The 25,715-nt window shown below is 49.8% G+C and overlaps 5 protein-coding genes across 5 annotated transcripts; 3 read left to right on the forward strand and 2 right to left on the reverse strand.

The window, feature by feature from the left end:
• Nucleotides 1-250: 250 nt before the first annotated feature.
• Nucleotides 251-2,382, reverse strand: LOC120687913 (inactive beta-amylase 9-like). Its single transcript, XM_039970004.1, has 2 exons — nt 1,534-2,382; nt 251-1,445 (listed from the first exon to the last, which is right to left on the reverse strand). The coding sequence occupies exons 1-2, from the start codon at nt 2,221-2,223 to the stop codon at nt 600-602; spliced, it is 1,536 nt and encodes a 511-aa protein (XP_039825938.1). The 5' UTR covers nt 2,224-2,382; the 3' UTR covers nt 251-599.
• A 5,479-nt stretch (nt 2,383-7,861) lies between these two features.
• Nucleotides 7,862-9,433, forward strand: LOC120687909 (divinyl chlorophyllide a 8-vinyl-reductase, chloroplastic). The gene has a single exon (XM_039969999.1). The coding sequence runs from the start codon at nt 8,083-8,085 to the stop codon at nt 9,301-9,303; it is 1,221 nt and encodes a 406-aa protein (XP_039825933.1). The 5' UTR covers nt 7,862-8,082; the 3' UTR covers nt 9,304-9,433.
• A 645-nt stretch (nt 9,434-10,078) lies between these two features.
• On the reverse strand, nt 10,079-13,025 carry LOC120687908 (zinc finger protein CONSTANS-LIKE 13-like). Its single transcript, XM_039969998.1, has 4 exons — nt 12,240-13,025; nt 11,911-12,144; nt 10,557-10,852; nt 10,079-10,436 (listed from the first exon to the last, which is right to left on the reverse strand). Exons 1-4 carry the CDS (start codon nt 12,858-12,860, stop codon nt 10,343-10,345), a joined length of 1,245 nt encoding a protein of 414 aa, XP_039825932.1. The 5' UTR covers nt 12,861-13,025; the 3' UTR covers nt 10,079-10,342.
• Nucleotides 13,026-14,861: 1,836 nt separating this feature from the next.
• Nucleotides 14,862-18,723, forward strand: LOC120693488 (probable nucleolar protein 5-2). Its single transcript, XM_039976931.1, has 10 exons — nt 14,862-15,007; nt 15,100-15,236; nt 15,370-15,411; nt 15,868-16,047; nt 16,123-16,287; nt 16,569-16,769; nt 16,849-17,148; nt 17,403-17,603; nt 17,681-17,815; nt 18,116-18,723. The coding sequence occupies exons 2-10, from the start codon at nt 15,159-15,161 to the stop codon at nt 18,494-18,496; spliced, it is 1,683 nt and encodes a 560-aa protein (XP_039832865.1). The 5' UTR covers nt 14,862-15,007; nt 15,100-15,158; the 3' UTR covers nt 18,497-18,723.
• A 2,001-nt stretch (nt 18,724-20,724) lies between these two features.
• Nucleotides 20,725-24,862, forward strand: LOC120693489 (probable nucleolar protein 5-2). The gene is made up of 10 exons (XM_039976933.1): nt 20,725-20,880; nt 20,974-21,108; nt 21,242-21,283; nt 21,818-21,997; nt 22,073-22,237; nt 22,725-22,925; nt 23,005-23,304; nt 23,557-23,757; nt 23,856-23,990; nt 24,277-24,862. The coding sequence occupies exons 2-10, from the start codon at nt 21,031-21,033 to the stop codon at nt 24,673-24,675; spliced, it is 1,701 nt and encodes a 566-aa protein (XP_039832867.1). The 5' UTR covers nt 20,725-20,880; nt 20,974-21,030; the 3' UTR covers nt 24,676-24,862.
• Nucleotides 24,863-25,715: the final 853 nt, after the last annotated feature.

The raw sequence follows: 25,715 nt of genomic DNA on the forward strand, positions 1-25,715 counted from the left end.
GCAGATCTTGGAGGGCAACCCAATACTCTAACAGCCTTTTATCAGAAAAAAAAACGCTAACAGCCTGAAAACGCCTCGTTCAGCCGACGACTTGCTTCAGTGCACACTTTCAGATGTTCAGTTTACAACTTTCACCGTTCAATCTGCATTGCATTGCCTTGCCCATTGTGCGTCAATCACGATTCTTGAGGTAACATCACGAGATACAAACTTCTTACGCATCAACAATGCATCATTATCATCACGATCATAATACAATTCAGACTTGGTGGGTGTTTGAATTCAAATACTAATACTAAACTTTAGCACGAGCTAGCTAAGGGTATGAATGCTGATAGATGCTAGTTTGGCCCATCCAAACAGGCCCAGATACAAACTGATACAAAGGATATACAACTGGAGTACAATATAGTGATACACTCCCGCTCTTGGTTCCCACTGATACAAAGGATCAACTCATCTCATCTCGCTGCCAAAATGTACTTACTGCTTAATCCTACTGAATGGAGCACTGTACTGAAATAGGACTACTATTGCAGTAGTGCTATACTGCATTTGTACAATTGTACATCGAGGAGTTGCGATAATGCCGTGTCCATTCACACGGTCTGCACTGCCCTGGCACCTTCCGGCGCGGCGGAGGCGGACGGCACGGTGAGCCGCTCGCCGCCGGGAAGGTCGTCCGCGTGGGCCTCCTCGGGGCACTCCAGCGCGCGAACGAACTGCACGAACAGCGGCCAGTGGCCCGGCGAGAAGAAGTCGGCGCCCATCCGCTGGTACGTGAACTGGCGCGGCCGGGTGCGCCCGGCGGACAGCCAGACGCCCGCGGACCCAGCGCCGTCGCGCGCCACGGCGAGCGGCGCGCTCTCCGCGGCGAGGCGCGCGCCGTGCTCCGCGCAGGCGGCCTCGACCCGCGCCAGGACCTCCTCCGCGGGGGCGTCGAGCCGCGCCTCCACGCCGCACGCGATCACCGTGCACCCGTGCCGCGCGAACATCTCGGCCACCGGGCCGTACCCGCCGTGGAGCCCCGCGGCGGCCTCCGCGGGGCGCGACCCGCGCAGGAGCGGCACCCTGGCGGACAGCTCCACGGGCTTGCCGCCGAACGCCCGGGACGCCGCGGCCAGGACGCGGTCGCCGTGCGCCAGGAGCTCGCCGGCGTACCAGGACAGGAAGAACTCCCCGTACGCGCTCTTCCACGAGCCCCCCGGCTCCCTGAAGAAGGCCGACGACTCCGGCGACTCGTCGTACCGCGGCCCGTCGTGCGGGCCTGACAGGCCCCACAGCGGCTGCCCGGACGACTCGGCGTGACGCTTCAGCCGGGCCAGCGTGTACTTGTCGTAGCACTGGAACTCGCCGGTGCCGGAGTAGCCGTCGGCGCCGTTGCTCCCCGGCGGGTACGACGGGTACCGGAGCTCGCCGTTGGGACCCAGGCTCACAGTCACACCCTACACGAACCAAGGAAACAATTAGTCAAATAATTAGGCACAAATTGGAAGGAAGAGGAAATGTGTTCTTTTCATGGATTCGTCTTACCGCAATGGTAGACCCCAGCAGGTCCTCGAACTCGTCAGCGAAGCTGCGGAAGAAGGCCTCGTAGGCCTCGAGCGGGGACTTGCCGACGAGCACCGGGAGCTCGTCGACGGCGAAGGAGAGGCACCCCTCGCGGCGGCGCCCGTTGCGGTCGGTGAAGAGGACGTCGGGGTCGGCGGCCGCGGCGTCGGCCACCCACTCGGGCAGCGCGTCGCCGTCGGTGCGGAGCGAGACGCGGAGGTCGAGCCCCGCGTCGCGGACCATGGAGGCGACGGCGCGGTACCCGGCCCACTCGAACCAGCCCCCGGACCCCGGCTGCACGGCGGCCCAGGACACCGGCAGCTCCACGCCGTCCACGCCGAGCAGCCTGAGCGCGCGCAGCGCCGCCGAGACGGCCCTCGGGCGACTCACCCCGCGCCCGTCCGAGACCACCACGTCCGCGGGGAGGCCCACGAACAGCCCCACCGCGCCCTCGCCCTCGCCCTCCGCCACCGCGGCAGCCTCCCTGCTCCGCTCCTCCGAGACGTGCGCCCGCACGGGACCCAGCCTGCTGGCCCGGACGGCCCCACCGGGTGCACGCCGCGCCGCGCCGAGCCGGACAACGCCGGCCGGCTGCTGGCCGGCGCCACCCGTCGCTGCCTCCCCTACGCACCGCCACCTCGCCGCCGCCCGCTGCATCAGCACGGCCTCCATGGATTGCTGCTGCTGCCGCTGCTCACCACGTCAGCTGCACTTTGCACTTTCCTCGATTTGCTTGGTGTGTGCTCGCACTGATTTTTCACCCTCATTTTTTTCGCGCGCGCGTATTTATGGGTGAGGTTCGAGGTGAGCAGCGGGCGGCGCAGCCAGCGGCCGCAATAATGCGAGTGGCCAGGTGCTCGCCTGCTCGGAGTTTATCGCCCGGATTTTCCAGCGCCGCTCGCATTTACCCCGTCGCTGGCCGGTGGGGCCTATCCGTTCTACCTCCCCGCGCCGCCCAGTTTGATCGCCCGGTGACGGTGGGCCTCCCGTTCGAAAAGACGAGTGGGGCCAGGTGGATCCGGCACTTGTCCTCGGCGCGTGGGGACGGCGCGGGGGGGCGTTTCCGTCATTCGGCGGCCGGCGGGCGAGCTTGTGGATAAGATGTGTAGGATTGGAACGCGGAGGCGCCACGCCGATCGCCGACGGCCGGTGGGATTGGGGGCTCCGGACGGTGGCAGTGGATGTGGCTGGCGTGTGGGAAGGAGTCGGTGGGGGGCGTGTCGCTGACGCGGCGGCGTGGACCGTGGCTGTGGCCTGGCGCCTGTGGGCGGCGCCGAAGGCCGAACAGAAGCGCGTTCCATGGCCCCCGGCTCCCGGCGAGTCGCGCGGATTCGGGGTGCGTTCCACGGCTTCCCCGTCGCGGTTTGTAACGGGGGATCGGGCTTTCGGCTCCATGCCGCTGACGTGCGAGGAGGTTGCCAGGTTGGTGCGATTGTGGCCACCAGTCTGATCAGGGCGTCGATCCACCAACCGATCTGAAAGAGGTATGGATGGCACATGGACGTGGCCGGCCCGGCAGCCCGGCACGGGCGATCGCAAGGTAGACAGCAGCTGCATCGGTGAGAAAGATTGTCCTATCTGGTTTTGGTTCGGAACCAAGACGTCGCTCTTGCTATGATATGGCTCGAAATGGAGACCAGGAAATGATCAGCAAGAGCAACAAAATGGATTATCCCTCTTAATGAAAAACGTGCTAAGGCACGATCGCGAAAAAGAGCAACAAAATGGATTAGCTGGTGGCAAACATAGGGTGTGTTTAGTTGGTGAAAAAGTTTGAGTTTGATACTGTAGCACATTTTGTTGTTACTTGACAAATCATGTCTAATTATGGACTAATTAAACTTAAAAGATTCAGGTCGTGCTAATTAGTTAGACAGTGTAATTAGCATTGTTTTTACGGCGGTAAGACGAGGCGAGGCGACCCACCCCCTTCAGGATGCCTAGGCGAATAAGGCGCGCGGCGAGGCGATGCCATACACATGTCCTCATTTAGAATTGAGCAGCACAAACCTAAGCGATTATGCATTTTTAACTGAACAACAAGCACACGCATAGGCAGACAGGTACACACCACACATTCACACAAAGCTAATCTACTTAGTCGTCTTTGGTTAGCTGTTAAATCAGAATTACACAAAATGACGAATGCCCACATGGAGTACTAAATGAAGTCTATTTGCAAAATCTTTTCAGGGATGGATGTAACTTTTCGAGACGAATCTAATGACGGTAATTAATTGATGATTTGCTACAGTGATGCTACCGTAATCATTCTCTAATCACGCAGTCAAAGACCTTCTCATTAGATTCGTCTCGCAATTTACACGGAGGGTTGTGGGGGTGATTTTGTAATTAGACTTTATTTAATATTCTAAATTAGTGGTCAAAGGTGCAAAAAGTTTTCATGAAATTTTTTACACCCCAAACCAAACACTGCCTATATCAGAGTAACACCATTGCAGCAGAGCAAAGCAGAGCACCAACTGAGCAGAGGAATCAGGAGCAGAGCAGAGCACCAATCGGGCACTACAGCAGAGCAGAGCAGAGGAAAAGGAACCTGTGTCTGTGTGATGCAGTTGCGGGAGGGGGCACACCATCAGAGAGACGCAAGAAGAACCAGGAGCTCGTGGGTGGAGGAGTGAAGGGAGTCCGCCCGGATTGGTTGGGGAAGAGGAAGAAGTTGCAGATCCATTGGACGAGAAGGGGCTGGAGCCTCGGATTGGGGAGCAGGCACGCGCGGGGTTGAAGCTAGGCAGAGCAGAGGAAGAAGCCACGAATCTGCAGGCGAAGGCTTCAATCGACGACGGTCGGAGCGCAAATCGAAGGCCGTGGAAGCGTGGAGTACCAGGAGATGAGGCGTGCAAGCGGGAGCGACTGGATGGAGGCGGCGCCCTGCCGGATTCCATGTCCCACCGCCGCCCTCTTCTCTTCCCCCTCTCCTCATTTCCTCTCTCTCAATTGGCGCTGCAGCTAGGGGGCGTGCCCGTGCGGGAGTATACCCACGCGATTTCCTGTGCGCGCCGCTCCCTCTCCCTTCCTGCGCATGCACAATTGATGTTTCCCCTGCGCGCGCAAGGCACCGGCGGGTTTTTCTTTTCCCGCATGCATCCGCCTCCCGCTCTTGCGGCGTCCGTCCGACGCCTTGGCGACGACTTGCTGCGCGAGGCGACGCCATAGGCAGGAAGGTTGTGGCGTGCAGGACGTGCCAATTGGGAGCTCGCAGCGACGACTAGTCGACGCCTAGGCGACACTGTAAAAACCATAGTAATTAGTTATTTTTTCAACTGTATTTAATGCTCCATGCATTTAGAAACGAAATTTAGAAGAGGAGCCTTTCTTGGTGAAGTTATGCGTAGGATGACAGACTATATAGCGGAGTAGATGTGACCTGATGAAACAGTTGAATTAAAGCATACTGCAAGCAGTGATTGAGCTCCAGAAGGGCTCTCTTCTTCTTCCACCTCTCGCATCCCCTTTCTTTATTTTTTCTCCTCAAATTTGTAGGGGGCTTAGGAGGGGCTCCATGAGATTTCCAGCGGTAGGAGGAGCTCGAGCCTCCCCAGATCCACCGCTGGATTCGCCCTTGATTGCAAGTTTATGGTATGTTTGAGCTAGAGCTTCGAAATTTCGCTAGGGAAAATTGTATAATGGTTGAGCTGGTAGGCATGTGGCGTTTCTTTAATTTTCCTTTTCAAGCTTGTATATCGCTTTCTTTCCAATATTATTTTTTCTCTCTTTGTTGCTAGTCTCTCTAGGCACAGCATATCGTGTTCCCTCAATTGTTTTTGTTGTGCTCACAGCTAGGCAAGTGTTGCTAGTCTCTTTGATGTTAGTCGGGCAGCATATCTTTGGCCTGTTTGGGACCGCTTATAATCGGATTCTCGACGGAGAGAAGCGAGCCGACGAAAAAATCCCGCCAAACGCCCGGCGTTTTTCTCGCTTCTGTCAAACGCAGCGGTAGCAAAACGCGAAATTTGTACTGCGGCCGGTGAAAAGCGGAAAGCGACTTCTGGCTCGCTTCTCCGTGCCGCGCGTCCCCAGCAAGCGCGTCTCCTGGACGCGGAAACAAACAGGGCCCTTGATGGATGATGCTTGAAAGCAGCAGCGGCCGATAGAGCTCTCATGGACTGTCTTCCGATGGTCCAAGCTTAATCGCCATCTTCAAAGCTCAATCGACTGGCAGAATGAATAGTATTCAACTAATATATTAAATAGTATTATGTGAGAAGAAATAAACCGTAACAAACCAAATCTAGACCAGCCGAACAGGCTCTTTGTAGGGCCGAGCTAGAAGAAGGGAGCCGCATTCTGTTGTACGAATAATGCTTGGAGCAGGATGGTTGCTTGTTATACCTCAATCATATTGCATCTTTATTTAGAAAACTTCGTTTAGAACTAGGGCTGGAAAAATAGCTCGTGGCTCGTAGCTCGGCTCGGGCTCGGAACGGCTCGGAGCAGCTCGCGAGCCTCAAACGAGCCGAGCCGAGCCAGATTTTTTGGCTCGCAAAAATCGCGAGCCGAGCCGAGCCGGCTCGTCAGGCTCGCGAGCTCGACCCAATACAGTTTAAGAATAATTTCACGATGATTGATGAATTAATTCTTCATCATTAGTGGTATAAATTAATATTTATACACATAACATAATAATTTGTATGTACATAAGAAATATATGCCACGTAATTATTGTTATCATTCAAAAACAAGTAAATTAATTTATTTTGAGTTTAGTTCACATTGTTTAGTGTGACTCGGGAGCTGGCTCGCGAGCCACCACCGAGCCGAGCCGAGCCTGATTTTCTGACTCGCAAAAATAGCGAGCCGAGCCGAGCTCGGCTCGTTCACTTGCCGAGCCGAACCAAGCCGAGCTCAGCTCGGCTCGTTTCCAGCCCTTTTTAGAAGTGTCACTACGGTACTCGTTTTATGTTGGGAAAACATTTCACATATACTACATGTCTCATTTGTACAACTTATTACAGTCAAATGCTTTAAATCCATATAGATTAGTAGAGTACATGTCTGCAGTGCTGTGAGAAGTGAGATCTGTTCTTGATGGTTCGATAAGGATGAAGAACGGTTTCACCAGCACTCTTCACTTCTTCAATCTTCAGTCATGTCATCTAATCACTTTGAACGTTCAAAGGTATAGATGATGAGATTGTAAGAAAAATATTCAACTGATGCTGCACGGCGATGGGTCCGGAACTCCGATCCATGCCCCGATGTTCAAATTAACATGATGAGATTGTAAGAAAAAGATCCATTCCAGGCGAGACCAAAACGAACAATGTGTAGTTAAAAGGGTTCCCAGTTAAAAATAAATGGATCGATGTTTGGCCTCAGATTAGCATTTTGGCACATTAATCTTCGCTGTCGGTAACTCGGGTAAGAGATTACCCGAAGCGCAAAATAGTTACCGAAGCTCATGCCATACGCTGTCATCACCGGCAACGCGTACTCATATCGACTCGATTAGTAACCTGCGCGGAAAACCTACACAGAAACTTTTTTTTTTTTGCTAAGAAAAAACGGCAAGAACAAAGATAGCCAGATCAATCCAAAACCAGACGATTTCTTGCAAGAAAATCACAGCACAGCAGCCGCTCACGGATCACGCGAGGCTTTTACGGACTTCATGGTACGCGAACAAACCGAGAAAAAGGGGAAGAAACGAAATGGAAAGGAATAATTTCCCGGGTGGTGCGGAAGGTATCGAAATCCCCACAAGAAACTCGGAGACGAGACCCAGAGAAGGAGAAGCGGCAGCAGGCGAAGAAGCAGTGGAAGAAACAGGCGGCGGCGTGTTCGGTGTTCGCTCGCGGACGCTAGGGTTTCTTCTGCGGATGGGACTGCGTTCCGCTTTAACCTCCTGGAGGCTGGGCTCTGCGAGCAAGATCTTTTTGAGATTCTAGATAGGCCCATGGGTTGAGGAAATTTCAGTCATCCAGACGCTGGGCCTTGACGGGCTGCATTCTCTGGTGGCGTTCTCCGTGGGATTTTGCACCGTGGGCTGAGAGAAAGATTTTGAGCCCAGCGTCACACTGCCGCCAGCGCCAGGCGCCAGCCAGTTCTCCTGCTTTCACTGCGTTCGGCAGATTGAAGTTGGAGGCTGGAGCTAGAATAGTATGAGAAAAAAATAGCTAGAATAGTATGAGAAAAAAATACTGTTGAGCTGGTTGGTGGCCGGAGTGCTGCCGAGAAAAAAATACTTTGGCCTAGAGCTGGAGCTAGCTGCCGAAAGCTGCGTTTGTAGTTTGCCCCCACCGAACTGCTGCAGCTGCTGCTGGTCGAAAAAGATCATGGACTGATGTGATCTGATCCATCCATCCATCCACTGCCTGCTCTCCTCGCCGTGTTCCCAGGCCAGAATCCCACCACCGGAATCCCTCCAACCCCCGCCACCGCCACAAACGCTGCCCAGCTCACGCACTCGACGCTACCCTCCCAATCCGCCGCCGCCCACCGGCGTCCCCCACGGCTCCAGGCCGCGCACCGGCCTCCCTCATTTCGCCGAACACCTCCGCCGCCACAGGCATGGCCGCCCTCCTCCTCCCCTCCCGGCTCCCCACCAACACTACCGCCACCCCGGCATCCACCCGCTCCACACCCAGTCCAAGCTTCCTCTCCTTCCCCAGCACCGCCACCCCCGCCTCTCGACGCCGCTGCCGGGGCCCGCTCCTCGCCTCCTCCGGGGCCGCGCCGCCCGCGCTGGCCCCGGCGGCGCAGCCCTTCCGCGCGCTGCCACCCTCCGAGACCACGGTCCTCGTCACGGGCGCCACGGGCTACATCGGCCGCTACGTGGTCCGGGAGCTCCTCCGCCGGGGCCACCGCGTGCTCGCCGTGGCGCGGGCCCGGAGCGGCATCCGCGGCCGCAACTCCCCCGAGGACGTCGTCGCGGACCTGGCCCCGGCCCAGGTCGTCTTCTCCGACGTCACCGACCCGGCCGCCCTGCTCGCGGACCTCTCCGCGCGCGGGCCCGTCCACGCCGCCGTCTGCTGCCTCGCCAGCCGCGGCGGCGGGGTGCAGGACTCGTGGCGCGTCGACTACCGCGCCACGCTGCACACGCTCCAGGCCGCGCGCGGGCTGGGGGCCTCCCACTTCGTGCTCCTCTCCGCCATCTGCGTCCAGAAGCCGCTCCTCGAGTTCCAGCGCGCCAAGCTCAAGTTCGAGGAGGAGCTCGCCGCGGAGGCCGCGCGGGACCCCGCCTTCACCTACAGCATCGTCCGCCCCACGGCCTTCTTCAAGAGCCTCGGCGGCCAGGTCGACATCGTCAAGAACGGGCAGCCGTACGTCATGTTCGGTGACGGCAAGCTCTGCGCCTGCAAGCCCATCAGCGAGGAGGACCTCGCCGCCTTCATCGCCGACTGCATCTACGACGAGGACAAGATCAACCAGGTGCTGCCCATCGGCGGGCCGGGGAAGGCGCTCACTCCGCTGGAGCAGGGGGAGATGCTGTTTCGGCTGCTCGGGCGCGAGCCCAAGTTCATCAAGGTGCCGATCCAGATCATGGATGGCGTCATCTGGGTGCTCGACGGATTGGCCAAGCTTTTCCCGGGGCTGGTAGACGCAGCGGAGTTCGGCAAGATTGGCAGATACTATGCTTCGGAGAGCATGCTGTTGCTGGACCCCGAGACCGAGGAGTACAGCGACGAGAAGACGCCGAGCTACGGCAAGGACACGCTCGAGCAGTTCTTCGAAAGAGTGATAAGGGAGGGGATGGCTGGGCAGGAGCTCGGCGAGCAGACTATCTTCTAGGGCCTTTTCCATTGCCGGTTTCCGGGGCAAGGGGCTTGTAAATTCTGGGGCGACAGTGTAGAGAGGTGAGGTTTTTTGACTTGCTGTTGATGCAAACACAACCAGCAATTTGAGTGTACCATTGTTATGAGCGTGGTGGGATTGAGAGGATTGCGGAGGAAGAAGGGGCGGCTGCTGCCGTGCCACAGTACCCACGGTGCTACAGTACCGCTGATACTGTTCTCGAGGTGGCGGATGCGAGGGCGAGAGAGCGGCAGCTAGGGTTGGGGGCGCCGGGAACGCCGGCCGCGGGGCTTCGCCCTCGGCCGGCAAGAGAGAAGGGATCTCCTTCTAATCTCTTGCTTGATTAGATTGATACATCTCCTCTCTTTATATAAAGAGGTTTACTTGACCCCTAAGCAAGCGACTAATTAACCCTAATGGGCTAAGGCCCAATAGGCCTTTGACTCCTCTAACAACCATAGTCAATGCATTGTCTGATTGGAAGGGAGAGAAATTTTGCTGTTGCAAATCTTTCTGGTTCTGCGCACAGTATGTTTTGTCCACTGTTTTCCATCGAAGCAGTAAACACTGAAAACATAATTCACCAGTGCTAGATTGTTCAAAGGAATCCACAACACACAAAATGAGTTGTTCGTGTTAATAGATTCCACCACCCAATTAACATCTTTTCTTGAAACATCATATTAGCATCTTTTTGTTTTGAATTGTTACATTGTTGGTGATTGCTCCTCAGTGAAAGGAAGTTTTTGCATTTGAAATACAAATTGCATAGTAACCGTACCAAAACAAACATAACAATGCTATTCTTTCGTGTGCATGATATCTCCAGCATGACAAAATCTTAGAATTCGTGGGTGTAGGACTATTTACAGGGACTGGATCTCTTTTCAAATAAGTGTATCCACATGACGGCAATATACAGACAACATTCAAACTGTGTATGAGGCTACGAGCTATCAGCTATGGAACTGAAGGCAAACAAAACTATGGCAGATTTTGTATTATCTTCACTGCTAATCAGTTTGCTCCTTAAATTTTATGTCTGGTTTGCCTTTGCAAAACGCCCCTTGATCCTGAGCCTGCCATCAGCACGAACTTTGCGTGATTCATACCGAACCTGCCTGTCGAATCTGCAAGAGTTCCGTTGCAACACTGTTATGTACATAAGAAGACACACAACTACAAAGTGGTCTTTACCAAGAAAACGTCAGGAAAAGCAATAATCATGTCATGACATATCCATATTTCACCTTCTTGTCTTCCTCTTCTCCTTATAGCGCGAGATGACCGAGCCCCTATCAGGGCAGGGCACAACATCAAAGCCGGTTCTTTTGGGGAAAGCTTGCGTAGGTGTGCCAAGGCCAGGATTAGTCTGGTGGTTCTCCTCCATACTGCTACTATTGCTCATGTTGGGGCAGATTTCCGACAATGGAACAAATGATGACAAGCAAGCTTCAGATGAGCTGACTGGAGCTGGATCACATGCGAGCTCGACCTTGCAGGCATCATTTAGGACATGATAATCATTGGTGTTCCAACTGCCATTCTACGAGCCAGATAAAACCAACTTATTAGTTGATGTCCAAATAAGCAAGCAATGTGTGCAAAACAAAAGAATGACCAATAAGAACAACTGAACAAGTGCAGAAGTAGTTTGTGTTTTTCAGAGTTCTTAGCTGTTGCACCGGAGAATTAGACCTACTTGTCTTTTTCATGACCAAGTTTTACTACAGCATGTTAGTAGATCGAGGTATGGCACCGTGGCAGTATCAAGTTATTGTGCCGGTTCAGCAATCGCATCTTCTGATGTGATAGCCAGAAAAAGAAACTGGTCGTTTAAAAGAAAACAGAAAAGAGAAAAGACAACCACAAGAACCATATCAATATACCACTAGCAAATTCTGGCTATAAAGATCGAATTGCAATATTCTTAACTACAATGACTTGATTCTGATTCCAAGAGTTGTGTTGAGTTGCTACCACAAGGAACCTCAGAATATATCCCTCCTCAAGATAGCTAGACTCAGTGGAAAGCGTGTTAAGCATATGATGCAGGATATTTGTTATATTGTTTGTGCAATTTCAATAGGAAATGCTTCAGACACTATCTTGCATTGGCATAAGTTTTCAGTTGATGCTGTGGCGAATGTTTTTGCCCACTGAAAAGAAATCACATGTTCTGTGACCAATACAATTTTTCATAACTTCAGAATACAAGTGCTGACTTCATCCATAGTTTTTGAACAGCATGGGTAAATAGTCATCACAAATATCTTAACTAGAATGAGATGATGACTTCATTACTCCCGAGAGATGTATGCTAAAATCATGGCACTTTTGCACTTTCAGAATATATTCTTCATCGAGATAGGTATGACATAATGGAAAGCACGCTTTAAGCATACATGATGTTGAATATGTGATATACAATTTATGCCATTCAAATGCAAATGCTTCCAGGCAATATTGTATCTAGGTGTAAGTTCTGGAATGATGCTATCGTTCAATGCGTTGTCAGGAGTCAAGTATCCTGACTACATCCATAGTTTGAAAAACCAGGGGGTGATCATCCTCTTAATAGAAATTCAAGTCCACGGATCAAACCTCAAAGCCAGGAGTAGGCATGGTCGCGGCGACCTCATGGCTGTTCTCTGCTCCAAAATTGCCATGCCCAGTAGTATACTGTGGTGGCGGTGTCCATGAAGGGAACTGATCTCCAGCTTGCTCTGCCTCCTCGTGACCTGCTGCTGCCTGCACCCCTCCGTCTGACTCTGCAAGCTCACCCAGCTGCCGGAGGATCTCCTCGTTCATGTTTTCGTCTGCGGAGATGCTCCGGTTCTTGTTCAGAGAATAACCAATAGAGAGTTCAGATCAGATGAATCGAAGCAGGATGAGACAAATCCGATTTCTTTCTCCAAAGGTGAGAGCAGTACCTTGGGAGATGATGGTGTGAGGAGAGGCTGGAAGCCATGGCAGGGAGTGGTGGGCACGATCAGATCCTCCAAGCTGAGCACCTGCGGCTCCTCCCAGATGTTCCACCAACCACCGTCTTCGGCGGCCGGCTTGTCGAAGAGGGGCACCCCGAGAAGCGCCGCGAGCTCGGTCGCCGGCGGGCACCCGGAGTAGGGCTGCACCGCGCAGCGGTCGTGGAACGCCGGCTCGCCGCCGCTGCCGTCCCGGTGCCTCCCAAAGTCGCAATTGGAGCAGAGGAAGGCCGCGGAGGAGGCGTGGCGGAAGACGGCCCCGGCGGCACGGCAATCGGCACAGAGCGGGGCGCGGGCGTGGCGGGAGCAGACCCCGTTGGCGCCGTGCACGTGGCGGTCGCACGGCAGGCAGAGCCTGGCGGCGTCGGCGCGGCAGTAGACCGCCGCCGCCGCGGCGCCGCAGTAGTCGCAGCTCGCCGCCTCCGCGGCGGCGCCGTCGCCGGCCTCCGCGTCCCCAGGCGCGGATTTCTTGGCCTCCTCCTTCACCTTCTCCTCCTCTCCTTGCCGCGGCTCCAGCTCCTGGTCTAGCTCGGAACCCACCATGTGCTTCCGCTGCTCCTCCTCACCCATCCCGTTGGTAGCTGGCGATGGCAGGTGCTGCTCACTGGATCGCAGGACTGAGCAGGAGGATGAGAATTGAGATGCGGTCCGCGGGGAGAGACGGGGCCCGTTTCGCCTCCCTCTGCCCTGGCCGGCTTTGCTTGGGGGATAAGAAGGAGGGGCGGAGGCTGGACTGGAGCGGGAAGCGTGAGCGCCGTTAATGCGGAAAGGGACGGGTGGGAAAAGGAGGCGACGACGACGACGACGACGGGACACGAGAGAGCGAGGGGGTTCGCCTAGTCGCCTCGGCCCTTCTTGCTGCGCGCTGCTACTTGGCTGCTCGGCGACGGACTCCCCGCGAAGGCGCGGGGCGAGCGCCCGGGGGGCCGTCGGCGCTGGACAGGTGTCCCGTGATCTGGGGCGTACGTGACCGGCGGCGAGTGACCCCGCACGGACGGGCGCGCGGCTCGTGGGACGCCTTTGCCGCGAGCACCTCTCCTTTTTTTTTCGGGGGCGGGGCCCGTCCGCCAGTTGGCCGGCCGGGCGAGCGGCGGCGGGGGAGCGGTCGCTTTCGGAGAGGAGACGGGGGCGCTGCGTTTGCGTTTGCGTTTGCGTTTGCGTTGCCCGCCGGGAGGGGAAGGGAAGAGGACAGGAGGCGCGGAGCAGCAGCTTCGCCATGGTTCGACAGGGACGGGACGGGACGGGACGGGACGGGAAATATGGGGAGGTGCACCTGTCCGGCGAGAAGATCTGGGCGGGAGATGCGGCCGTTGGTGGGGATGGGACGGCTCGGAGCGGGAGTCTGGTGACTGTCGGGGGCTAGATGACGTCAGCAGTGATGCGTTACTCCCCCTCCCACCCTTTTGTTCCTTCATCCCGTGGGCCTTGGGCCTTGGCAAAGGGTAATGAAATGGGGCGCGAGGCGGCACACACATGTGTGTGGGCTGTAGCCCAGAACCTGTGGCTGATTTGCGTGGGCTGTCGTTATGCGTTAGGCGTACGTAGTAGGTCAAAAATCCAGCCGTCATGTTCCAAAATCCTACGCTTCCGCGCTGAATTTACACAACTGAGCTGGGTCAAAACCAAAACACACCGAATCACGCTGTGACTTGTTCAAGCTCGAGCATATGGTAAACTGAGTCAAGTTGGGGACTGTGCCTAAGCTTATAGGCTCTGTTCGTTTGACTTGTCAGTCAACCAACTAGCAGAATTGTTTTTCCATACTAAATCAGCACCAGCCACCAGTTACTAATCAGTCAATAGTACTATTCTCTCATAATAAATCAACACTAACCACCAGCCACAGCTAAGCGAACACAACATATACCAATCATGTAGTTGGGCTAGACTTGAGTACCGAGCTTACTCGAGTTCAACTAGAGCTTATGTTCACGTATTGTAATCATCGAGTACTAAATGGCCGAGAATGGTTATGCTGATTGAGCGAAAACTTGAGGTCAACTCAAGCTTCTCCTAATTGTAATCTTGAATGTAGCACAAAGGTACAGATTCCATTAGGCCGAAGTCTCAGATCACCAATACCTGAAATATGTAAAGTAGAAAGAATGTTGATATTGATTTAAAGTTGAATTTCATGGAAGTTCTAATTACAATTCAACCCACACAATTGCTAATCTAATTTTTGAGATTAGAGTTTTTTCTATAGGAATTTTTAAAATCGGAGTTGTTGGAATCAAAGTTTTAAATAGCCGGCTATAACTTCTGCTATAGACAGCTATAGCTTCTTGAAAGGATGGCCGCTATGGCATTTAGTCCGCTAAAGCCGGCTATAGTCCGTTAAATTCCGGCTATAACCCGCTAAACACCGTAACAGCAGCTCCGCTGCTAAACATCTTAGCCGGTGATTTAAAATCTTGATTGAAATGCAAAACGTTGACAGAAACTGTCTTGTCAACTCCAACCACGACCTAAAACCCCAAACAATCCATCCGGGTATCCAACGGCCGAGCACCAGGCCCAGCTGAGCCAACGGCGAGATGGAACACCGAATCCCTTCCACCTGCCCTGTATAAATTTCTCCAAGCCCTAGCGCTAAAACCCTTGCGGCGGCTTACCTCTCCCCCTCTCCTCTTCCCCCCGCCCCCTCTCCGTCTCGCCGGCCGCCGCAGGCGAAACCCCTCTTCGCCTCGCCCTCTCCAACGCCGAATATCCCCCAGGTTCGACCGCTTCAGGCGCCTCAGCAGCCCGATTGGGTTCACGCTTGCGTTCCTCGGCCTGATTTGGTTCTGTCGGCGTGCGTTTGCTGCAGGGGGAGGGGGGTATTTGGTTTGTTACAACATAGTCGTGGGCTACTGATTCGAGGAGGATATGTTGGTGCTATTCGAGACCCCCGCGGGGTTCGCCCTCTTCAAGGTGCTCGATGAGGGGAAGCTGGACAAGGTCGAGGTGAGTGGTTGCTGCTGCCTGCTGCCACTGTTTCACTTACTAAGTTTTGGTTTTGTTTGGGTTTGTTAAATTTGGCCTGCTGCGCGCTTGTTTATTGAACTCACCGTGGTATGTCCTGTGTTCGTGCTTGTAGGATCTATGGAAGGAGTTCACAACATCGGACTCGGCAAGAAGGGTATGTGATTCTGTTAACCTTGAAAGGGCAAACGAGTTTTGGTTCTACGAAATCCCACTGCAGGACCTAGCAGTTTATGACATTCTGCGTGTGCCTTTTTAAATCAATGATGTCAATGTAATTTACCCTGGCGGAGCACTGTGGACTTCGCCAGTAGAATCGGACATAGCTTACATACATGGGTAGCTAGCAATTCTTTTTGTTTAGCTATTTTGAACACATCAACTTAAAGCTGCAAAGTGCCTAGAAAATACATGTATTCATACCCTTTCCCGCTAGGGGAAATACTATTTCCTGCTGAGATATGTCAAATGCATATAATGGGTGAAAGTGGTAATGATGCATATCACCTTTAACAGGCTTTTATGATAGTTCTGGTATCGTGTCCTTAGTTATATTCTTTGTTTCTTTACATTCAGTAGTCTTTTCTAACTAGTGATAATGAACTTCGTGTAGGTGGTTGAGCTGAAGGCTTTCAACAAGTTTGAGAACACATCTGACGCTCTCTCTGCTGCGACCCTAATTATTGATAGCAAGCCTAGCAAGGGTCTGCGCAAGTTCTTGCAGAAGCACTGTGAGGGTGAAACATTAGCTGTTGCTGATTCTAAGCTTGGCAATGCTATAAAAGAAAAGCTGGTCAGTGGCACTTCTTGGGTTTTGTATGTTTGTAGAGTGACTGGCACTCGTCACAGTAGCTTTACGTTCTTGCAGAAAATTGACTGCCTTCACAACATTGCTGTGATGGAGCTGATGAGAGGGCTGAGAAATCAGCTCACTGAGCTTATAACTGGGTTGGGTGCACAAGACCTTGGTCCGATGAGCTTGGGATTGTCACACAGCCTGTCTAGGTATAAGCTGAAGTTCAGCCCTGAGAAGGTGAGTTTGATGCCATTGCTATTTCGTTTTTTTTCTTCTAAATTTCTGCCTTTTCATTATCTCATCACTTGTTGCTTCACATAAACATATTTATTCAGCTCCAATACTGTATTTGTGCATTTTTCACTTCTGTTGCACTCTGATGCTGCTATATATCTAACTTATATTGCAACATTCATAATATTGGACATCTTGTGTGTTGGCTAGTTAGGATTTGTATTTGTAAATTACCCATTTTAATTCGTTTAAGTGAGATGACCAGCATTGTTTTTGCTCCACAGGTTGATACCATGATCATTCAGGCCATTGGCTTATTGGATGATCTTGACAAAGAGCTTAACACGTATGCCATGAGGGTTCGTGAATGGTATGGTTGGCACTTTCCAGAGCTCACTAAGATAGTCACAGATAATATACAGTATGCAAAAGTTGTGAAGATGATGGGCAACAGAGCTAATGCAGTCAAGCTTGATTTCTCTGAGGTTAGTTATTGACATTTTATAAATGTTATTTACATGTCTACGAGGGAATGTGCTTAGAAATAAGCTATGCTGTTTACAGATACTGTCAGATGAAGATGTAGAAACACAGCTAAAGGAGGCAGCAGTAATATCCATGGGAACAGAAGTTAATGACCTTGACCTGTTAAATATCAGAGAGCTATGTGATCAAGTATTGGCTCTTTCTGAGTACAGAGCGCAGCTGTACGAGTATTTAAAAAGCAGGATGAACACTATTGCTCCAAATCTGACCGCACTGGTGGGTGAATTAGTTGGTGCTCGCCTTATTGCGCATGGTGGCAGTTTGCTAAATTTAGCCAAGCAGCCTGGCAGCACAATTCAGATACTTGGTGCAGAGAAGGTGTGTACTTTTCTATTGTTTTTCCAAAACATTTTTTTTCATTTCTTGTCTGTTTTCTTTATGTGATCCTGTTCTTCTATATGTGTGTCAACACACAGGAGAGAAGTAAGATGCACGAAGGCTTGGCCTCTTTTTTTTTATGTTACCTAATTTGTAGTGACATCAATTGATGCCATGAATGTGGACTATTTTTTTATGTTATCTTCTAGAATTTGTTTCTCCAATAAGCCACTGAAGGTTGTATTTCTCTCCAGGCTTTATTCAGAGCTCTAAAGACAAAGCATTCTACACCTAAGTACGGCCTCATCTACCATGCATCCTTAATTGGCAAGGCATCTCAAAAGCACAAGGGAAAGATCTCTCGTTCTCTCGCTGCGAAAACTGCTCTTGCCATCCGGTATGATGCCCTTGGTGATGGTGAGGACAACTCCATTGGCACGGAGAGTCGACTCAAGGTATCTGCACTGCGGAAAGAATTTTAGTTTCTAAATTCAAACAATAAATTGTCTTCTGACATGTGACAATTGAACAGCTTGAGACACGGCTTCAAGTTCTTGAGAAAACAGAATTTGGGAAATCTGCTGGTTCCGCAAAAGGAAAGCCCAAGATAGAAGCGTATGAAAAGGACAGGAAGAAGGGTGCTGGGGCTTTAATTACTCCTGCTAAGGTAAGCAGTGTCATTGTTGTGTTTCTTGAAAAATATTATAAGAAATATTTTTTATAATGGGGCAGGGGCAATATTGTTGCTCACTTCACTGCCAACTTTGTCATCAATACTTAAAAGCATTGAAAGAACAGTATTTCCGTAACTATAGACTGTTCTAGTACCTGATGCTTCATCTATTTAGTGAAAAAAAGATCCCATGGGTTTTTCTTGAAGCATTCTTTTGTGAGCACCCGTTTTTGGTGGAATTTGTTCCTTTTTAGGGTGGATCTCATTCTGACTGATGTTTTGATTTTGTTTTAGGCATACAATCCTGCTGCTGATGTTTTTCTAGGCAAATCCACTGAAGAAACACCGAAGAAGTCTGAATTGGCTTCAAAGAAGAGGAAACATCATGATGCGGAGACTGCCCCGCCAACAGAGCCTGCTGCTGAAGCAATCCAGGAGGATGGTGACCTGGAGAGGAAGAAAAAGAAGTCTAAGGAAACTGAGGAGACACCTGTGGCTGATGCTGATGGTGAGAAGAAAAAGAAAAAGAAGTCTAAGGAGAAAGAGGAGGAGCCTGCTGTGTCAACTGCTGAAGGCGGGAAGAAGAAAAAGAAGAAATCTGACACAGTGCAAACTGAGGAGTCTGGTAAGAAAGATAAGAAGAAAAAGAAGAAAAAGCATGCTGATGATGAGTGAGGATTTCACTTGGTGACGGGAGAGCCATGGTGATGAAGGTTGGGGCTCGCTGTTCTGTAGAATGGATATTACATGCTAGTAACCAGGTTGAGTTTAGTTTTTTTTTTTGAACCCAAGTACTCGATCTGGACCGTTGAAGAAGATTAATTTTTGCTGGTGCAGTCGCATAAGTTACCATTATTGTTGATCCTTTCAGAACTGAGATTGGTAATTAGGCAGCTGAGACATACACTGTTTGTGCACCCCATCAGTTATGATCGCGCTGGTGGCATGCTGGAGAGATGCACGTTTCTATTACCTGGCATCCCTGCAAGACTGGAACATACTCTTACTCTTATACGCCATGGAAAGGGAGGGATGAGAGTGCCTGGACGTTGTGGCTGCGACACGTGTCCTGGAGAGAGGAAGCCCGACGCAGGGCATGGATTCGGCCCATACGCAACAATCAGCCCATTCGTGTCCTGGAGAGAGAAAGCCCGACGCGGGACATGAATTCGGCCTATACGTAATAATCAACGCATACGTAACCATCAACGCATCAATTATTTTGCTCTATATTTTCAAATGAGCGTAGCGTAGCGCGCAATTTACCTAGTGTATACTAGATTTGCAGGAAGAGCCTCGAGTCTTCTGCTGCTCGATGATAGTTCATTTTTCTCCTTTGTTTCGTTTGTCCTGTCTTGTGATCAGTTAAAACCCTGAATTTTATACTAATGGAAGAGGGGGCTTCACTGTCTAATATTTTCTTTGTGTTGATCATTAAATCTAAACCACCATGTTTATCGTGTCAGGCCAGAAACAAAAGGCATTGAGGTTGGACTTTTTTCAGGACTGGACCAGGCCATGCGATGGCAACGCTGGAACAGGAAATGCAACCCGCGGTTCCCTTTGTCATACGGACATACGGTGTTGGAACTCATCTGGCTTTTTCTGGTGCAGCACAGCGGCAGTTTGGTCTTTCTGTCCGTGGGAAAGCAAACGGTCAGATATAGATGCTCCTGGTGCGTCAACAAACAATGGCCCGCTCGTCTCAGCTGATAGCCATGGCAAGCAATGGTTTGTGCGGAGCAGCCCAAGCAATCGCTCTTGCAAGCAAAAGGAAGTATATGCATGTATCCATCGCGGCCTCATAGGAAGTAGGTAGCCTCGCTGAGGCAGGACTTCTTTAGGTATGCGCTGTACCTCTTGGCTCCAATCGACAGACATCATTCCTCCTAATTCCTACGTATCACTTTTCTTCTCCGTTCTAGGTGCTCCTCTCGTCCACACCACCGGCTCTTGCCTCTTGGTGGTTCTCTGCTCTGGTCGCCAAGTCCACCGCTCTTACTAAAAAGTAAAAACTCGATTGGAGGAGTTATGACACCCGCCGTTTTTTTATTAAAAAGAAGCGACTTCTGCTTTCCGCCCGAGAAAACCTCCCGAACCCTGGATTTTCTAGCCAATGAGGATTTTTTTAAACCTCAGACTGAGATTCGCTCCCATTAGAAGTCGAACTCACAACCTGAGAAGTACTACTAGAGCCATCTAACCAAGTCAACTAGAGGCTCGTTCGCCCACCGCTCTTACTAACACTACACCATCGCTTCCTTGGTGACCCTAGTTGTTAAAAGGATAAGGTATTCGAGTGTCCTTAGGAATATGTGTGCAAATGTTAATTTGAGCGTTAATGCATTCACTATGTTTTTTTTAAAAAAACTATCTATTTGGTACAACTAATATGATAACCCTAGTTTTAATTAATCAAAATAATGTAACAGAGAATGAGATGAACAAAGTTAACTGAGTTATAGTATTTTCACATTAAATATAAACAGTTATTCTTATTATACAATAGTTTACATGTCCACGAATGCGAGTATTTGCAGTGCTTAAAATTTTTCTACGAATTTGATCATTTATAGTCTTCTTGTCAATCGGTAATCATCAGCACCTACATTTAATCAGTCATGAAAATTTGCATGCGTGCAATTAGACTTGCAAAATGATTACTAGTAGCATTTGCCAAGTCTATAGGTACCTTTTCCCGTGATCCTTAGTCTGTTCTGAAACTCCTAAAAATTCTAATCTAATTTTCAAAATTGAGTTGCTGGGATGCAAAAAGTTGACAGAACATGGTCTCGTTAACTCCAACCACTGACCTAAAACCCCAGACAGTCCATCCAACGGCCGAACACCCCGGTCCCGCCGAACCAACGGCGAGATGGGACATCGAGCCCTTTCCTCCTCCCTAGTATAAGTTTCTCCCACTCCAAACCCTAGCGCTAAAACCCCTGCGGGCCTGCGGCGGCTGCCTCTCCTTTCCCCACCTGCGCCACCCCCTCTCCGTCTCGCCGGCCGGCGCACCCCTCTTCGCCTTGCCCTCTCCAACGCCCAATCTCCCCTAGGTTCGACGTATTCTGGCGCCTCAGCTGCCCGATTGGGTTCACGCGTGCGTTTCCCGGTCTGATTTTGGTTCCGTGGGCGCGTGTTTGATGCAGGTCAAGGGCGGGGGCTTATTTGGTTTGTTTCAGCGGAGATAGTCGGCTGCTAACGAGATGTTGGTGCTGTTCGAGACCCCCGCGGGGTTCGCCCTCTTCAAGGTGCTCGACGAGGGGAAGCTAGACAAGGTCGAGGTGAGTGGTCGCTGCTGCCGCTGCTTCAATTTCTAAGTTTGGTTTTCATTGGACTCGTTAAATTTGGCCTGTTTCGCGCTTGTTTATTGAATTCAACGTGCTAATGTGCTATGTCCTGTGTTCGTGCTTGTAGGATCTATGGAAGGAGTTCACGACATCGGAATCGGCGAGAAGGGTATGTGATTCTGTTAACATTCAAAGGACAAAAGAGTTTTCCTTTTATGAAGTTCCACTGCATGATCTAGCACATTATTCTGCGCGTGTGTTTTTAAATTAATGATGTCAATGTAACTCTTTTACCCCAGTGGAAGTGTTGAAGACTGCGGACTTGCCAGCAGAATGCGAGCAATATGGGTTGCTAGCTGAATACGTTCCACAATGCATTTTTTGTTAGCTATTTTGAACATATAAACTTTAGACCGGAAATTGCCTGATAGTTCTTGTATTCCAGCCTTTCTCCCTCGGTCAATAAATTTCCTGCTGATACAAGTTATATTCATGGGTGAAGGTGGTAATGGTGCAGATCACCACTAACAGCATCCCCAGAAGATCGTTTTTCCGTGCACCTACCAACACAAAGATCTTTTTGTTCAAAATGCGAAATATTTTATCAGCTTTTATGATAATTATGATATTGTCTTACAGTTATATGCTTTGCTTCTGTACATTTAGTTATCTTTTCTGACTGGAAATAATGAACTTTGTGTAGGTGGTTGAGCTGAAGGCTTTCAACAAGTTTGAGAACACATCTGATGCTCTCTCTGCTGCGACCCTAATTATTGATAGCAAGCCTAGCAAGAGTCTGCGCAAGTTCTTGCAGAAGCATTGTGAGGGTGAAACATTAGCTGTTGCTGATTCTAAGCTTGGCAATGCTATAAAGGAAAAGCTGGTCAGTGGCACTTCATGGGTTTTATATGTTTGTAGAGTGACTGGCACTCCTTACAGTAGTTTTACGTTCTTGCAGAAAATTGACTGCCTTCACAACAGTGCTGTGATGGAGCTGATGAGAGGGCTGAGAAATCAGCTCACTGAGCTTATAACTGGGTTGGGTGCACAAGACCTTGGTCCGATGAGCTTGGGACTGTCACACAGCCTGTCTAGGTATAAGCTGAAGTTCAGTCCTGAGAAGGTGAGTCTGATGTCATTGCTATTTCGCTTTTTGCTAGGGGCATGTTTAGTTCCCAAAAAATTTTCTACAGTTCCCATCACATCGAATCTTAGGACACATGCATGGAGCATTAAATGCAGTTGAAAAAATAACTAATTACACATTTAACTGTAAATGACGAGATGAATCTTAAGCCTAATTAGTCCATGATTGGACATTAATTGCCAAATAACAATGAAAGTGGTACAGTACCAAAATCCAAAAATTTTCGTGAACATGGCCTAAATTTCTGCCTTTTCATTATTCCATCACTTGTTGCTTCACATAAACATACTGTATTTGTGCATTTTGCCCTTTTGTTGCACTCTGATGCTGCTATTTATCTAATTTATCTTGCAACATTCATAATATTTGACATCTTGTGTGTTGGCTAGTTAGGGTTTGTGTTTGTAAATTACCCATTTTGACTCGTTTAAGTGAGATGACCAGCATTGTTTTTGTTCCACAGGTTGATACCATGATCATTCAGGCCATTGGCTTATTGGATGATCTTGACAAAGAGCTTAACACGTATGCCATGAGGGTTCGTGAATGGTATGGTTGGCACTTTCCAGAGCTCACTAAGATAGTCACAGATAATATACAGTATGCAAAAGTTGTGAAGATGATGGGCAACAGAGCTAATGCAGTCAAGCTTGATTTCTCTGAGGTTAGTTATTGACATTTTATAAATGTTATTTACATGTCTACGAGGGAATGTGCTTAGAAATAAGCTATGCTGTTTACAGATACTGTCAGATGAAGATGTAGAAACACAGCTAAAGGAGGCAGCAGTAATATCCATGGGAACAGAAGTTAATGACCTTGACCTGTTAAATATCAGAGAGCTATGTGATCAAGTATTGGCTCTTTCTGAGTACAGAGCGCAGCTGTACGAGTATTTAAAAAGCAGGATGAACACTATTGCTCCAAATCTGACCGCACTGGTGGGTGAATTAGTTGGTGCTCGCCTTATTGCGCATGGTGGCAGTTTGCTAAATTTAGCCAAGCAGCCTGGCAGCACAATTCAGATACTTGGTGCAGAGAAGGTGTGTACTTTTCTATTGTTTTTCCAAAACTTTTTTTTCATTTCTTGTCCGTTTTCTATATGTGATCCTGTTCTTCTATATTTGTGTCAACACACAGGAGATAAGTAAGATGCACGAATGCTTGGCCTCTTTTTTTTATGTTACCTAATTTGTAGTGACATCAATTGATGCCATGAATGTGGACTATTTTTTTATGTTATCTTCCAGAATTGTTTTCTCCACTAAGCCACTGAAGGTTGTATTTCTCTCCAGGCTTTATTTAGAGCTCTAAAGACGAAGCATTCTACACCAAAGTACGGCCTCATCTACCATGCATCCTTAATTGGCAAGGCATCTCAAAAGCACAAGGGAAAGATATCTCGTTCTCTCGCTGCGAAAACTGCTCTTGCCATCCGGTATGATGCCCTTGGTGATGGTGAGGACAACTCCATTGGCACGGAGAGTCGACTCAAGGTATCTGCACTGCGGAAACAATTTAAGTCTCTATAATAAGAACAATAAATTGTCTTTAAGAACAATAAATTGTCTTCTGACATGTGACAATTGAACAGCTTGAGACACGGCTTCAAGTTCTTGAGAAAACAGAATTTGGGAAATCTGCTGGTTCCGCTAAGGGAAAGCCCAAGATAGAAGCGTATGAAAAGGACAGGAAGAAGGGTGCTGGGGCTTTAATCACCCCTGCTAAGGTAAGCAGTGTCATGTTTGTGTTTCTTGAAAAATATTATGATTCCTTTTGCATAATGGAATGGCTGGGAAAAACATTGTTGCTCACTCTTCACTTCCAACTTTGTAAATGCTTCGGGCAATAGTTTGGGCAAGTATTGACTGTTCTAGTACCTGATGCTTCATCTAGTTAGCGAAATAAGATCCCATGGGTTTTACTTGAAGTATCCTTATCTGAACACCCTTTTTGTTGAAGTATGTTCTTTTTTTTGTGGGAACTCATTTTTGACTGATGTGCGTTTGATTTAGACCTACAACGCTGCTGCGGATGTTGTACTGGGGCAATCCACTGAAGAGACACCAAAGAAGTCAGAATTGGCTTCAAAGAAGAGGAAACATCATGATGCGGAGGCTGCACCGCCAACAAAGCCTACAGCAGAAGCAATCGAGGAGGATGGTGACCAGGAAAGGAAGAAAAAGAAGAAGTCCAAGGAAACTGAGGAGACTCCTGCGGCTGACGCTGATGGTGAGAAGAAAAAGAAATCTAAGGAGAGCGAGGAGGAGCCTGCTGTGGCCGCTGCAGAAGGAGAGAAGAAGAAAAAAAAGAAGAAATCTGACGCAGATGGTGAGGATGTTGCAATGCAAACCGAGGAGCCGGGCAAGAAAGATAAGAAGAAAAAGAAGAAAAAGCACGCCGATGATGAGTGAGGTATTTATTGGTAAGGGAGAGCCAAGAAGACGAAGGCTGGGACTCCCTGTTTTGTAGAATGAATATTACAGGCTAGTAACCATGTTGAGATTAGTTTTTTTTTGGAACCCAGCTTGTATTCAAGTACTTGCCAGATCAAGACGATTGATGAAAATTGAATTTTTGCTGTCGCGGCCACGTAAATCACTGTTACTGTTTACCCTTTCTGAACAGAGGATGGTAGGTTGCCAACTGGGCTGTTGAAAGATCCTTACTTGACGCTACTGTGCTTGTACAGAGCGTTTGCGCACCCCATCAGATCTGAACGTTGGTAGTATGCTGGGGAGGCGAAGGTTTTCTATTACATGGCTTGAAGGCTGGAGGAATAAGCTGTATGCGAGAACCTTTGGTCCCCAGCTGCTTGACCGGTAGTTATCTGCCACCCTTGTTCCATCGGAGTAGAACATTGTATTTCATGTGCTATTAAACACATACTCCCTCCATCTCAAATTATATCGTTTTGGTGTTCGAAAACCATCTAGCTAAACTCCAACGTGCGGTCGATTGGAATCATCAACCAAAGAAAAGTTGGAAAACAACCATCCACTACACCATTAAACCCGACACCATTGTTGATTACGTGAATAATTCGTGCGGTACACTCTTTTGAGATTAATTTCGCAGGAATCCCTGCTCCGTACCCCAGGACCAGCTCAGAACGGTGCCTTTTCCCTGGTGCAGCACAGCGGCAGTTGGTCCGAACAAGGTTGCATCAGCTGGTTGCTGTCCGCCGGGAAAAGCAAAGATCCGGTGACAGCAACGAACGAACGGTGAGGTAACTAGATGCTCCTGGTTTCGCGTCAAGAAAGGGAGACGGATGCTCGTGGTCAAAGCGATGATCCGCTCAGATCAGCTGATAGCCATGGCAAGCGATTTTTTTTTTTGCCGAGTGTGACATCCCGAAAAATTTACCAAAATAAATCGCGCGCTAAAAATAATTCTCAAAACTTTTTTATCGTTGAGCTTAGACCTTTCCCGTCCGATCTCCGGAAAAACCGGT

This window comes from Panicum virgatum, chromosome 9N, assembly GCF_016808335.1.
Source record: "Panicum virgatum strain AP13 chromosome 9N, P.virgatum_v5, whole genome shotgun sequence".
Taxonomy (NCBI): Eukaryota; Viridiplantae; Streptophyta; class Magnoliopsida; order Poales; family Poaceae; genus Panicum; species Panicum virgatum.

Bases quoted from the DNA above. Each gene is read 5' to 3' on its own strand.
- LOC120687913 (XM_039970004.1), bottom strand. From the start codon at position 2,223: ATGGAGGCCGTGCTGATGCAGCGGGCGGCGGCGAGGTGGCGGTGCGTA. The intron at 1,446-1,533 runs GTAAGACGAATC...TGGTTCGTGTAG, and splicing joins TGCTGGGGTCTACCATTGCG to GGTGTGACTGTGAGCCTGGG.
- LOC120693488 (XM_039976931.1), top strand. From the start codon at position 15,159: ATGTTGGTGCTATTCGAGACCCCCGCGGGGTTCGCCCTCTTCAAGGTG. The intron at 15,412-15,867 runs GTATGTGATTCT...AACTTCGTGTAG, and splicing joins CATCGGACTCGGCAAGAAGG to GTGGTTGAGCTGAAGGCTTT. The intron at 17,816-18,115 runs GTAAGCAGTGTC...ATTTTGTTTTAG, and splicing joins CTTTAATTACTCCTGCTAAG to GCATACAATCCTGCTGCTGA.
- LOC120687909 (XM_039969999.1), top strand. From the start codon at position 8,083: ATGGCCGCCCTCCTCCTCCCCTCCCGGCTCCCCACCAACACTACCGCC.
- LOC120687908 (XM_039969998.1), bottom strand. From the start codon at position 12,860: ATGGGTGAGGAGGAGCAGCGGAAGCACATGGTGGGTTCCGAGCTAGAC. The intron at 10,853-11,910 runs GTTTGATCCGTG...TCTGGCTCGTAG, and splicing joins TGCCTACTCCTGGCTTTGAG to AATGGCAGTTGGAACACCAA. The intron at 10,437-10,556 runs GTGAAATATGGA...GAACTCTTGCAG, and splicing joins GAGAAGAGGAAGACAAGAAG to ATTCGACAGGCAGGTTCGGT.
- LOC120693489 (XM_039976933.1), top strand. From the start codon at position 21,031: ATGTTGGTGCTGTTCGAGACCCCCGCGGGGTTCGCCCTCTTCAAGGTG. The intron at 21,998-22,072 runs GTCAGTGGCACT...ACGTTCTTGCAG, and splicing joins ATGCTATAAAGGAAAAGCTG to AAAATTGACTGCCTTCACAA. The intron at 23,305-23,556 runs GTGTGTACTTTT...ATTTCTCTCCAG, and splicing joins AGATACTTGGTGCAGAGAAG to GCTTTATTTAGAGCTCTAAA.